This window comes from Dendropsophus ebraccatus, chromosome 3 (assembly GCF_027789765.1).
Source record: "Dendropsophus ebraccatus isolate aDenEbr1 chromosome 3, aDenEbr1.pat, whole genome shotgun sequence".
In the NCBI taxonomy this organism is placed as follows: Eukaryota; Metazoa; Chordata; class Amphibia; order Anura; family Hylidae; genus Dendropsophus; species Dendropsophus ebraccatus.
Genome location: NC_091456.1, coordinates 25693581 through 25707806, shown reverse-complemented (window position 1 = coordinate 25707806; position 14226 = coordinate 25693581). Strand labels below are relative to the sequence as shown.

Sequence of the window (14226 nt, the reverse complement as noted above, 5' to 3'; positions counted from 1 at the left end):
GGGGCGGTAGTGGTGGAGGGACATCCTCAGACCATCCAGGCTGCTCATTGAAGAGAACCACGCAGCAGACCGCCGCTATCAATGTTTTTATAGACCATCGGCCGTACTTAACCAATAATCGCCGATAGTATTGATTACTTATATGGCAGGAATTGCCGCTGTGGACCATATAACAACGAACTTATAGCTGCAGGGGCGATTTTTCGAGTGATCAGTTCCCTTTAACAAGGTTATCGAGTCTAGTCCTCAAAAAACATGGCTGCTGTCTTCCAGAAACAGAACCTCTTCTAGTTTAGGTGTGGGTTTTGCAGCACAATTCCATTCAAGTGAATAGGGCTGACTTGTAATACCATACACAACCTAGGAACAGGTGTGACGGTTGTTTTTTTTTTTTTTTTGTAAGAATGTATCCGTTTTATTCCTAATTCTGGATCACCCCCTGTAACTATAAGGTGTATGTGCCCCTCAGGCCAGGTAAAGATAGGTGTCCCAGTTCTTCTGTGTAATGGAATCCTGGCTATTATTAGACAATAGTGAGAAGCCCGCCCCCTGCAGGAGCGTCACGTATGAACACCACACGCCAGTCACTCACACACAGACACACAGTCGCTCTAGGGGCCGTTGCCATGGAGACCGGCTTCCTGACAGACAGCATCCCGTACGTCGAGCTCGTCCCAGCATGCCTGGCGAGTAGTAGTGCTGGAGCTCACTGATTGGTTGGCAGCAATACGCGCTCTTGACTTGATACAGTCACTTTTTGCTGCCTTCAGTTTCTGTAAAGACCTAAAAGGCAACGTCCCTTTAAACCGGTATCTCAATGGGCAGCCGCAGCTTTACCACGGCAGCAGTACCCGGAAGCTCGACTCACTTCCGCCTTCTACAACCGGACCAACCGGTTTCTACGCGTCATACAAACTTTGTGTCCAGGTCCATGCCCCCAGTGACCAGTGGTCGTACGCGATTGGTTGCTTTCTCTATTTATCACCATCAGCACGTCCCTCGTCAGCCAATCAGATGGCTCTCTCGGCCGGTCCTATTCGGAAGCCTCTGGGATTGGCTGACGTTAGCTACCAGCAAGTTCGGGTGACTCTTTGGTGAGAGTGAATGAAATGTGCGGGCTGCCAGCAGCGGCGAAGTGCGGGGCAGCCGTGGGGGATCGGTAAGGGGGAAGCGGTTTACCGAGGAGAGAGCCCGGCCGGAATTCGGGTCACTAAATTCTCCATTGCCCGGTGCCGGCCTCCCCCCTTTGATACAGCTATGCCTGGTGTAGCAGTGCAGGGCCCGTTGGCCGTGCTGCTCGTCGCCGTACTCGCTCCGCTTGCGGTAGTTGCAGCCGGTCTGAGTGACAAGGTGATTTGGGCTGTTAATGCTGGGGGCGAGGCCCATGTGGACGTGCACGGCATCCACTACCGGAAGGACCCGCTGGAGGGCAGAGTGGGCAGAGGTGAGTACACGGGCAAAGGCCGGAGAGAGGTGCGTTACCGGCTGCTGGTGTGTACAGGAGCCAAGTGAGGGGGAGTGTGCGAGGGAAACATATGGCACTTGTCAGGCTGCATCCTACTGAGCAGGTGTTACAGTAAGCAAGTGTTATCGAGGATCTGTGTTATGTAACAGGGATGGGAGGACTGTCTGTACCAGTCTATAATGGGCATCATGTAGCCCAAAAGATCCAACCTCCCAGATCAGGGGTAGGGAACCTGGGCTCTCCAGCTGTTGCAAAACTACAACTCCCATCATGCCTGGACAGCCTTTGGCTGTCCAGGCATGATGGGAGTTGTAGTTTTGCAACAGCTGGAGAGCCCAGGTTCCCTACCCCTGTCCCAGATGGATCCCTTGTGGGACTGGTGTCACCCTCAGGCCCTCCAGCTGTTGCAAAACTACAATTCCCATCATGCCTGGACAGCCAAAGCTAACGCTTTGGCTGTCCAGGCATGATGGGAATTGTAGTTTAGCAACAGCTGGAGGGCCTGAGTGTGACTCTCCTGGTAGAAGAAGCACATGGCGTCTGAGGTTATTAGCTGATGCTAGGGATGCCGGCCCATGCTGGTGATCTGATCATATATGATCAGCATTAAGGGTATAAACCCACACACCGTATAAGCAGCGTATTTACTGCTGCGATACGCAGCAAATACGCAGCAAACACGCAGCAAATACGCAGCAAAAACGCAGCAGATTATATCTAAATAACTGAACACAGCATCAAATCTGTACCTACAAATCTGCTGCGTATTTGCTACGTATTTGTTGCGTATCTGCTGTGTATACGGTGTGTGGGTTTGTACCCTAAGGGTACAAACACACTGGGCGGATCTGCAGCGAGTTTATCGATGTGAATTCGCAGCAAGACCCGCTGCGGCTCCCTGCCCTGTATACATATGGGCAGACAAATTTGCAGGATGCACATCCTGCTGTGAGTATGTCCGCAGCCCGCCCCATTAACCCCCCGGCCACCGGAGTGTATACGTCACCTGCGCCCCGTTCCGGCTTGCTTCGGGGCTCCCGTTGTCTTCACGTCCCACTCAGCCAATCAGTGCGCTGTGGCTGGGCAGCACACTGATAGGACGTGCCAGGAACCCCCGAAGCAAGCCGGAGCGTGGACATACTCACAGCGGGATGTGCATCATGCTGCGAGTTTGTCTGCCCATATGTGTACAGGGTAGGGATCCGCAGCGGGTCTTGCTGCGGATCCGCCCAGTGAGTTTGTACCCTAAAGGGGTATTCTGGGAAAAATTAAGAGATCGCAGGGGTCAGACCCCTGAATGCCCCAGCGTCCTCTGTTTTGGACCCCACCGACTGTTATGAATAGAGCCCCGGGTCGGTACGTGATCTGGAGCTTTATTCATTCCTATAAAGCGAAGAAAAACAGCCGAGAGCATTGTAGGGAAAAAGTTAATTTTTTTCGGAATACCCCGTTAGGCTACGTTCACACATAGAAAAAGTGGCGGAATGCCGCCAGCCTCTGTGTCATCATGGCAGTCTATGGGAGGCTTGTGCGCCTCTTCAGTGCCGAGCTGACCCATAGAGTGTCATTGTGACAGGGAGGCTGGCGGTGTGCGGAATTCCTTAGGATGCGTTCACATGTTCAGGATCTGCAGCAGATTTGATGGTGCAGAGTTGCTTTAGATCTGCAACTTAAAATGTGCGCCATCAAATCTGCTAGAGTGTGCATGTACAGCATCGTGCACTGTTAAGCTGTTGCAAAACTACAGTTCATGATACCTGTGATACTATATTAGTTCCTCTTTCAGTAGGATGGGTTTTCTCTTTAAAGGAGAAGTCTGGTGATTAAAAAAAAAATAAAAAAAAAAATTACCAGCCGGCAGGGGTAAACATAATAATCATTACTCGCCTCTTACCGTGCCTGCAAAGCGCCGCATGACAGGCCCCCTGCTTGGAAGGAATTTTCCCCTAAGTTCTGATGACGTCATGTCTGGGGAAGGGGGGATTGCCCGAATAGGCTGATGGACAGCCCGTTCAGCCAATCAGTGACTGCAGCAGTGTCCTGGCCAAGTCACTGACTGGCTGAGCGGACAGTTGATCGACAGGGTTGTGGTGTCGGCTGTGAATTGGAGGGGGGGAGGGGGGGAATGGAGTGGCAATTCGGCTCTGCTAAGGCACAGGGAGAGGTGAGTAATGATTGTTTTTTTTTTTTTAAGTTCCCCCCTACCCCTGCCGTTTGAAATTTTTTTGTAATCACTTCTCTTTTAACTATTTGCATTGTAATGCAGCTGGTGCCGCACAGGGCTTCTATAGCAGTATTGTTCAGGTAACTAGTGCGCGACTTATCAGCTACTTCTTGCTGTCAGAAAGTGTACATTTTAGATCACGTTTTTCTGGCACATGTTGTCTGTCCCTGAATTCCCACATTTTTTTTTTCTTTCAGCATCAGACTATGGACTGAAGCTGCCGATTCTACGCTCCGTCCCGGAGGATCAGATTCTGTACCAGACAGAGAGGTACAATGAAGATAGCTTTGGCTACGAGATCCCGATTCGAGAAGAAGGGGAATACGTCCTAGTGCTGAAGTTTGCAGAAGTGTACTTTGCACAGTCACAGCAGAAGGTAAACGGTGTCGTGTTCCTTGCAGTCTCCTCCCAGTGTAACAACCCTTGTCCCGTGAGACTCTAGCAGATGGCATGTTGCCGGCAGAGGTTGAATGACACTGACTGCTCGTATTTCTGCTTTCCTCAGGTGTTTGATGTACGTGTAAATGGGCATAATGTGGTGAAAGATTTGGATATATTTGACCGCGTAGGACACAGCACGGCGCACGATGAGATCATCCCCATTGTCATCAAGAAGGGAAAACTTACTGTCCAAGGGGAAGTGTCCACCTTTACAGGGAAGCTCAATGTGGAGTTTGTAAAGGTAATAATTACATTGTTCTTCATGAAGTAGTAGGAGGTTGCTTGCATCCAGCTCACCGCATGATACCCTTGTTTCTCCAAAAATAAGACCTGGTCCTATATTATTGCTTTCTCAGAAAAAAGGGGTAGGTTTGGGCATTTTTGGTGTGGGGGGGGGGGGGGGTTAGATAGATAGGGTGCTAACTGGAGGGTACTAACTGTAACTGGGGCTTATTTTGTAGACACACGCAAAAAATGCAACAACTCACTGCTAATGGCAAGACAGACCCAATACAGATATTACAAAAAAATCACTAAAAGCAGGCCCCCCAGCTGCCAAAAAAGAAATCTCTATAAAAGTAATGAGGTTTTGGCGTACCATTTGCAATTAATGTGAACCATCCCACCATGATAAGGTGGCCTCATGCCCAGGATGGACCCTACACTACACTATTATTAGGCCTATACCCTGGACATGCAGGATCTAACTAATACTGGCAAAAATATCCAGCTAGTTGGGATGGGTAAAGTGGCTGACCAGGTAGTGGCAACCACTCCCCACATCTCGGACAAAGACAGAAGCATGTTGTTGTGGCTGAAATTGCAAGCACACAAAAACAAACGAAAAAATGCAACAGCTCACCGCTAATGGCAAGATGCAGACCCAATACAGATATATAAAAAATTGCTAAAAGCCACGCCAGAAACCCTGCAAAATCAAGCTGGGGCTTATATTCAGGATAGGTCTTATTTTGGGAGAAGCGCAGTAGTTACTTTGCATTGTATGACTTTTTTTATTGGCCCCTCTGCTCAGTTACTTTATGGTGGTTTTATGCCCACAGTGTATATAAATGACATTGTCTTTTCTTTTCTTTTTTTCCAGGGATATTATGATAATCCCAAAGTTTGTGCTCTGTACCTTATGAAGGGAACAGTAGATGGTGAGTTTTAATACCCGTTCTGTAGTTTACATTATTAAATATGAAATATTTTTTAAGGATTTTTTTTTTTTACATAATCTCATATGACGGTCTGTGTTGCCAGTGTGATGAAGTCAAAGGAGTGGCCTGATGCTGTGCCATGTCGGCTTCCAGCTGTAACAGTCTGATTTGGAGGGAAATACTGCAAAAGACTTTAGCATGTTGGGCAGTGTGCCCCCAGCAAACAGTCTGACTTGGTTTGCTTGGGTTCTGCATCTGTTGTTCAATTGGCGACTTCTTGCATCCCTACGCATTTTAAGAACTGGGGTTCTGTATCCCCCTGTTTATCTAGAGTGAAGTTTTAAAGGAGAAGTCCAGTGAAAATTTTTATTAAAGTATTGTAATGCCCCCCAAAATTTATACAAATCACCAATATTTACTTATTACGGGAAATGCTTATAAAGTGCTTTTTTTCCCTGCACTTACTACTGCATTAAGGCTTCACTTCCTGGATAAAATGGTGATGTCACTTCCTGGTGACATGGTGATGTCACTTCCTGGATAAAATGGTGATGTCACAACCAGACTCCCAGAGCTGTGTGGGCTGTGGCTGCTGGAGAGGATGGTGGTAGGGGGACACTGAGGGACACAGGACACTGGAGGGACACTGAGCATCCCTCTGCCATCATCCTCTCCAGCAGCCACAGCCCACACAGCTCTGGGAGTCTAGTCGTGACATCACCATGTTATCCAGGAAGTGACATCACCATGTTATCCAGGAAGTGACATCACCATGTTATCCAGGAAGTGTGAAGCCTTGATGCAGTAGTAAGTGCAGGGAAAAAAACACTTTATGTGCATTTCCCGTAATAAGTGTATATTGGGGACTTGTAAAACTTTTTTTTTGGGGGGGGGGGGGGGGGCAATACAACACCCTAATAAAATTTTTACTGGACTTCTCCTTTAACATGCATGCCGCTGCTCCATTCAGTTTTGTGGGCCGGGCGAAGATATTGGAGTACGGCACTTGGCTAGCTTTCTTTTTCCCCTAGAGTTTGAGTGGCAGCACAAGCATTCAGCTGCTGCTCCATTCAAACAGAAGGAAAAGGAAGGAACCCCTTTCTCTTACACCAATATGATAATTAAAAAAAAATCTAGATTGTGGTGAAAAATTAGCTCACAATCAGCCCTGTAGGTGGGAAACTAAACCGTTATAGTTAGAGATTTTACAGTATTTTACAGTACAGTTAGTGAATTTACAGTATAAGCTATGCAAAGCGTTTTGTTAGCTCATTAGTCTGCTTATCAGCCAGCTGCCTTTTTGAAGTCTGTGCCTTTCTGGGTACTGGGAAAAGCTGAATCCAGTCCTGGGGAATGGGAGAAGTTTCCCAGGACTGGATCCAACTTTACCAGGCACCCAGAACAGCACGGACTTCAAAGGCAGAGCTAACGAAACGGTTCACATAGTTTATACTGTAAATTCGCTCATTTTTAGTTATAGCTCTTAGGGCCCTATTCCACCGAACGATTATCGTTCGCATAATCGTTAATGATTAACGATTTGAACGAGTTTGAGACCACTATTGCGAAAGACCTGAAAACGTTCATTCATTTCCATGGAACGATAATCGTTACTCATAATCGTATTTGCGATAATTTTTTCTTCGCTATTTCTTTGCTATTGCGTTCATATCTACTACGAACGACCGAACAAAGTCTTATTCAATGCGAACGTTTTGCGAACGAGCAACGATAAAAATAGGTCCAGGTCTTATAAAGCGATCAACGATTTCTCGTTCGGTCGTTAATAGTTAACTGCATTTCAACCGAACGATTATCGTTTAGATTCGAACCATTTAACGATAATCTGAACGATAATCGTCCGGTGGAATAGGGCCCTTAGAATGTGAGGAGGGACATCTGTGACTTTTGGTCATGAAGAGGTTAAATTCCTCTGTCAAACTGACAGCATTATTTAACGCAGTGAGAGACATCTCACACACTAGTCTTAAAGCCACGCACCCTTTTTCTTGGCCGGGAGCATGACTCTTAGTAAAGTTGGCCAGATCTGTGTCTGGTGAAGGCTCTGTGCAACAAATTTACACCGGTGTAGATTAGTATCATGATTTATGCCTGCGCAGTTGACCCCCACACACACACACACACACCCATCAAGGTGAGTGGGAGACACTGCCCCTTTTCCATGGCGTACACCTGGGGCGCATCTTGATAAATATCTGCCCCAGTAAGTGCATGCCATTGGTGGTATAATGGGACGAATTGCCTCCCCACCAGTAAATAGAGTCATTACAAGATACAGTTGATCCCACACAAAACATGCCGTCATATTGCTCTATAGATGAGAAAAGAAAAAAACATTTATTTATTTTACCTTGTAAATTAAAAATGCCCCCCCTCCCCTTCTATTAGACGTCCCAAAGCTGCAGCCCCACCCCGGTCTAGAAAAGAAAGAAGAGGAGGAAGAAGATGAAGAGGAGGAAAGCCCTAGTACAAGGAGGAATACCAAGAAAAGTGTGCAGTCTGGTCCTCGCACTCCGAACCCTTATGCCTCAGACAACAGCAGCCTCATGTTTCCCATTCTGGTGGCCTTTGGAGTGTTTATCCCCACACTCTTCTGCTTGTGCCGGCTATAGAAGGCCGGATGCCAATCTTCTGTTTTCTTTTTTTTTTTTCTTCTGTTTTTTGCTTTAGTTGTTTTTTGGTTTTTCTTTTTCCCTGGTAATTTTTTTTTTTTTCTTGACTATGAAGCAGAAATTCTCCTATGAAGGAGATAGGTGGCCCTATACGAGCAGCAGCAGATCATTGCCTGACATTTTTCTGTTTACATGTTACATGGAGCCGCAGCCAATAAAGTATCAAGAACGCTACGGCTTGTGCTCCTGAATGGTTTTAGACATGTATCAAGGAGAACTGGAGTAGAAGTGCAAGTGCTGCTAACTGACTATTTCTCATTGACCTGGAAGAGCTATGGAACTATGGACACCCAGCCTAGAGTTTTGCATGGAGTTTTCCAGGGTACTATTTCTGCATACTCTAAAATCTTTTTATGTCTGATAGGACATTGGATTCTAGCTCTCGAAATCCTTCAATAACATTTTTTTTTTAACTCCTGCCAAATCTATGTGAGTGTGCTTGTGTGTGGTAGCAGGAGATGTAAAGTCCACTTCTTCAGCTTCATCCAAGGTTGCCACGTCTCCATGGTAGTGATTCATGAGCTGTGTGTCTTTCTGCTATGCATACAATGGGGAATATTTGATTTGCCAGCTTATTGTTTTTATGTCTTTTTATTTTGTGTGATTTATGCCATGAAGTGACTCGCTATTGCCTTTTTAGCTCCACTCTCCCTGCCATATTTGAGGTTGTAACTCCTTCGGTGTGCACAATTTTTTTTTCACGGCTCGATTATAGACACGGGCAACCTCTTCTCTGTCCGTCTCCACATGTTATAATGGAACTTTTTTCAAAGGAGTAAAGCTTTGTTCACACAGATGTATATTGTATACCTAGAATGGAAGTAAATCTTTCATAGGAAGGCAGGGATAAGATCCCATTATCGCAGACTGTTCATGGCTGAAGCTTGATGGCATCGGCTTGCTCACCATAGGCCGAAGTGCTTCATTTCTTAGCGGACTCGTACAACGGTTTCATACTGTGCAATGTGACTTTGGTTTACATGGTTGAGGGTGTCTTTATACTCTTCTTTTGCCCTAAGCCCCCAGCCCTCCCCTTCTTGGTGCCTTTTTAAGTTTATAAGGAATTCAGATGTAGCATCTGGTTGTTCTTGTATGATCACAAGATGCTGTGGTTGGATTGCCTTTTAAGAATGGTATTTGTATACTTATTTTTCTGTTTTTTTATTTCTGTGAAGTTGACGGAACTACCGATAAGTCGTAGAGACAAGGGAGGCTTAATAAGCAGCACAACACAGAAAGGTTTGGCTCAGTGTAGTTCTCTGGTGCCAAGGACTAGCAGGATTACCTTCCCAGGCTCCTCTCCTTGACTTTCTTGTATTAAAGGGGAAATGCTGACAGATTTTTTATTTTTTTTTCTTCTTTCACATGAACTGGTGTCAAAAAGTTATATAGATTTGTCATCCAGAAGAAAATAAAGCTGTGGACGCTAATAAATAGCACTTTCAGGGTGAGTTGCCGCAGCTTTATTATCTTGTGATGAATGACTTATAGCAGAGCACCACCTACCTTAGTACTACCTTAGTGCTGAATTTCCTATTGTTTATCCTCCATGAACATTTATATAGATTTGTAATTAACTTCTATTTAAAAATCTCAATCTTCCAGTACGCATCAGCTGCTGTATGCCCTGCAGGAAGTGATGATTTCTTTCCAGTCTGACACAGTGCTCTCTGCTGCTACCTATGTCCATGACAGGAACTTTGCAGAGCAGTAGGAAATCCCTGTAGAAAACTTCTGCTCTGGACAGTTCCTGACATGGACAGAGGTGGCAACAGAGAGCACTATCAGACTGGTAAAAATACATCACTTCCTGCAGGACATACAGCAGCTGATAAGTACTGAAAGACTGGAGATTTTTTTTAAATAGAAGTAAATTACAAATATTAATAAATTTCTGGCACCAGTTGATTCGAACCAAAAAAAAATAAAGTTTTTACTAGAGTTCCCCTTTAACAATGGTGCGACTGCTCATTGTTTTCAGGTTAGCACCAGAAGACTCGGTTGTTCGTTTAGTTTTCCTTCCTATTTATAATTGTTGAATTCTATTTGTTGTGGCCTGGGGGACATTGTGATGTGTGTGGATAACACATTAGAGGTACTTGGCAGACACCCGACTCCAGCTGTGTAATTCTGCTAGAAGTTCTTTTTATTTATCACATGAATGCGAAGTACAAGGCCCAGCACTATATAAGACCTTCTCTTATGTTCTAGTATGAATGCTTTATAATTGCTTGGTGGGTACAACAATGTTCATGAAGATCTTCGGTATGTTATTTTTTACTTAAACTTGAATTTTACGATGGTACGGTGTATAAGCAGATGCTAACGGAGAGAAGCGACAGCAAACCTTATAGGACCTGTATCTGTCAACTACCATACTAATAATGGTAAATGGTACGACCCGCTGGGCTTCAGAGTTTTTGTTTCTAATTTTTTTTTTTTTTTTTTTTTTTTTTTTTTACAGAGATGTGGATTTGCTTCTATACATATAATTTTTATTTTTTATTTTTTGTAAATGTTTTATTGCCTTCATTTAATTGTTGCTTTTTTGTAAGTGAACTACAAATGCAATTGCAGCTTTATTACCCAGGTGGTTTTAGTGCAGCTACGCATGAGCTAACCTTGACACATGGACAAAGAATCTTTGTCTGGTAGTTGACTTCTGCTTTCACTGAAGCGTGTCTCCGGGATCTGGTCAGGATGGCATACTAGCGGATGGTGAGCTTCATTTGTCATCCATTTGGCCAGTGCAATCGAATCAGTTTAGTTTGGCCAATATACTGTGACTCTTACAGTATACCATTATGTATACATTCAATATACATAGCATCCTAAATTGGCTTGGGTTTTTGCATTCATCATGTATAGTAGGTGTTTAAAGTAAACCGCACATGATATATTTTCATAGCATTGTCGCTGAACAGTCTCTATTTTTTCCAATACTCATACTCTGCCTTGCTTTATGGTTTGCTTACATGCCTTGAGTGAGTGTCCTTATGGAGTATTCCCCATGTGCTCCTGAACCAGTAGGAGATGCTGCAGAAACTGTGTTACTGCCAACCCACCACCTTTCTTTGTTTCTTTTTTTTTTTTTTTTTTTCAGTTCTGTTTTATTGATCTGGAAATCTGGCATTACATCCAGTTTATAAACAAAATAAAAATAAAAGTTTATATTATACTTTTCTGTCTTTTCCTGTTTTATATGCACTTAGATGGTTTAGAGCAGGGATGGGGAACTTTCGTCCCTCCAGCTGTTGCAAAATTACAATTCCCATCATGCCTGGGCAGCCGAAGCATGATGGGAATTGTAGTTTTGCAACAGCTGGAGAACTGAAGGTTCCCCATCCCTGGTGTAGAGCGAGATCTAAAATGTGAACATTAGAGTTGAGCAAAATTACATTACAAACGTGGCAAATTACTTAGTTTGGTTATAGGCCAGCTGCCTTTGATCTCCCTGCCGCTCCACCCTGGGTGCTTGGAAAAGCTGAATCCAGTCCTGGGAAACTTCTCCTAGTTTTCCAGGACTGGATCCAACTTTTCCAGGCACTGTGAAGGATATCTGTGCCCAATAGAACCCTATGGGTCTGGAACTTTACCTGGATTTTCTGATAAATCCAGGTAAATTTCACGGACAAGTGAAGGGGGCCTAAATATGAAGGAAAGTCCTGTGTGTCAGTTTTTAGGGTGCCTTCACACACAGGATCTGCAGCGGATTTCACTCTGTGGATTTGCAGCGAAATCCGCTGCGGATCCAGTGTCAGTGCATCCCTAGGAGTAGAGATGAGCGAACCTTGTGCATGCTCAAGTTTATCCGAACCAGAGCGTTCGGCATTTGATTAGCGGGGGCCGCTGAAGTTGGATAAAGCTCTAAGGTTGTCTGGAAAACATGGATACAGCCAATGACTATATCCATGTGTTCTGCATAGCCTTAGGGCTTTATCCAACTTCAGCAGCCACTGCTAATCAAATGCCGAACGCTCTGGTTCGGATAAACTTGAGCATGCTCGAGGTTCCCTCATCTCTACCTATGAGAATACATACTCGCAGCGGGATTGACATCCTGCTCCATGTATGTAAATTAACCCCCGGCGGCCGGAGCATACATAACCTCCTCCCTGCTTGGGCTTGCTTCAAGGGTTCTCGGCAGGACGTCCCTCTCAGCCAATCAGTGGCTGCGACAGGGCAGCACACTGACTGGCTGAGCGGGACCAGCAGACGCCGGGAATCCCCGAAGCAAGCCGGAGCGGAGAGGAGGTGATGTATGCTCCAGCCGCCGGGGGCTTAATTTACATGTCAATGTCAATCCCGCTGCGAGTATGTATTTTCATGCACTGACACAGGATCCACAGTGGATTTTTATGCAAATTTGCTGCGGATCCTCTGTGTGTGTGTGTGTAGGCACTCTTAGACATAATTCTGGCACAGACAGTGGTACATCTGGGCCAATGTTTTAACCATGTGAATGTATTTGTTTGAAAACAGGAAATAAAGAGGCAGTGTAGTTGTCATAGGCAGTGTAGTTGTCATATTCGGTAAGGGGGAAGTATCATTAAAGGACAACTCTGGTGAAAAACTTCTTGAAACACATTTACAATGTAAATTACAAACTTTGTAATATGCTTCAATCACCTATCTACAACCCTTTCATATCTTTTCCCCTTTCAACCCCCCCACCAGGAAGTGAAGTAAACTCATTCTTATCTAATGACTGTTGACCCCAGGCTGCTCTGTGGCAGCCATTTTGTGAGAAGGACATCATCAAGAGGAAACTGGTCTAAGCCCTGTTAGGCCAGCCTCCCTTGTCAGATGACTTGACTGATTGGCTGAGCAAGCTGTAAGCCATCTGACATTTCTTCTTCCTCAGCTGTTGCATTAAAAAAAACTAAATTTTTCTTTACAACTGAGATTCACATAATATTACTTCTCTACTCACATGAGGGTATACTGGTCATTAATAATAATTAGCTTTTTTGTATACTATAGAGACGTTACATTCACACCATAAAGAATTAAATAATTAAAGGAGAAGAGGTAGGGAAAATATTAAAAACAAATAAAACTCGCTCATCCTCGTGCCTTGTAGCGCCGATCCCAGGTCCTGTTGACAGCCGCCGTTCACCTGCAGCTCTCCTAGCTTCAATGTCACATACTGGACTGAGCGATTTGCCTGCTCGGCCAATCAGTTACTGGGGCGGGACACCACCAAAGTCACTGACTGACTCAGAGGGCAATCGCTCAGCCGGGCCGTGAGGTTGCAGCTGTAAGAGCTGAAGATAATTTCCGGTGGCTGGGAGCGGTGCAACAGAGGCACGAAGAAGGGGCAAGTTAAGGTTATTTTCCCGCACCCGCCTTTAGTTTGATGGGATTGGTGGGATTTCTCCTTTAAAATAAATAGAAATACAAGAGGAGTGTGGGACCTGTTGGGTGAGCTAGTCTCTCGCCACTTATGCGCCAATCTCTGAGTACTAGGACTACATGGTACTACATCTCCTCTACAGGCCCCATTATCTGCCTAATCATGCTGTCACCCACACATCTCCCCCTGTAATAGGAATTGTTCAGCTGGCGGCTGATTAACACTGGGGCCTTTGGGTCCATTTACACAGAAAGAATATCTGACAGATTATCTGTCAAAGATTTGAAGCCAAAGCCAGGAATGGATTTGAAAAGAGGAGAAATCTCAGTCTTTCCGGTATCGCCTAATCGCTGTGTATAGTCTGTTCCTGGCTTTGGCTTCTAATCTTTGGCAGATAATCTGTCAGATAATCTTTCTGTGTAAATGGACCCTTAGGCTAGATCGAGCTGTGTGTAATGCTACCTTTACACGGAGCGATAATTCGCCCAATCGATCGTTTAACGATTTTGAAGAAACGATTTGGTTTTCAGAACGATCAGCGTTTAGACGAATAAATCGTTAGAAAAATCGTAAGAAAATTTGTAAGAATAATCGTTATTGCGATCATTTTTAAGATCGCTTAAAGGGAACCAATCACCGGAAAAACGCATATAGAGCTTTTGAAATGTGCTGTTAGAGCACACAGCACACTTGCCACACGTGTTTTCATAGCCTCCGTGCCTTCCCTGTGTAAGCCGCAAAGTAACTTTATAAAACTGGCGCCCTGTATGCTAATTACCTGAGGTAGTCACCTGGGCGGTGTTCGGCTGGCAGGTAGTCACGGTCCCCTGGGCGTTCTTCCGCTGTAATCACGCCCCTCTGGGCGTGATTCAAATGGCAGAGTGGCT

General features: G+C 45.0%; 1 protein-coding gene across 1 annotated transcript; it reads left to right on the top strand.

Annotated features, from left to right (window-relative positions):
* The first annotated feature begins 886 nt into the window (after window positions 1-886).
* MLEC (malectin) lies at window positions 887-10442 on the top strand. The gene is made up of 5 exons (XM_069961253.1): window positions 887-1444; window positions 3887-4065; window positions 4195-4371; window positions 5233-5290; window positions 7700-10442. The coding sequence occupies exons 1-5, from the start codon at window positions 1105-1107 to the stop codon at window positions 7921-7923; spliced, it is 978 nt and encodes a 325-aa protein (XP_069817354.1). The 5' UTR covers window positions 887-1104; the 3' UTR covers window positions 7924-10442.
* The last annotated feature ends 3784 nt before the right edge of the window (window positions 10443-14226 follow it).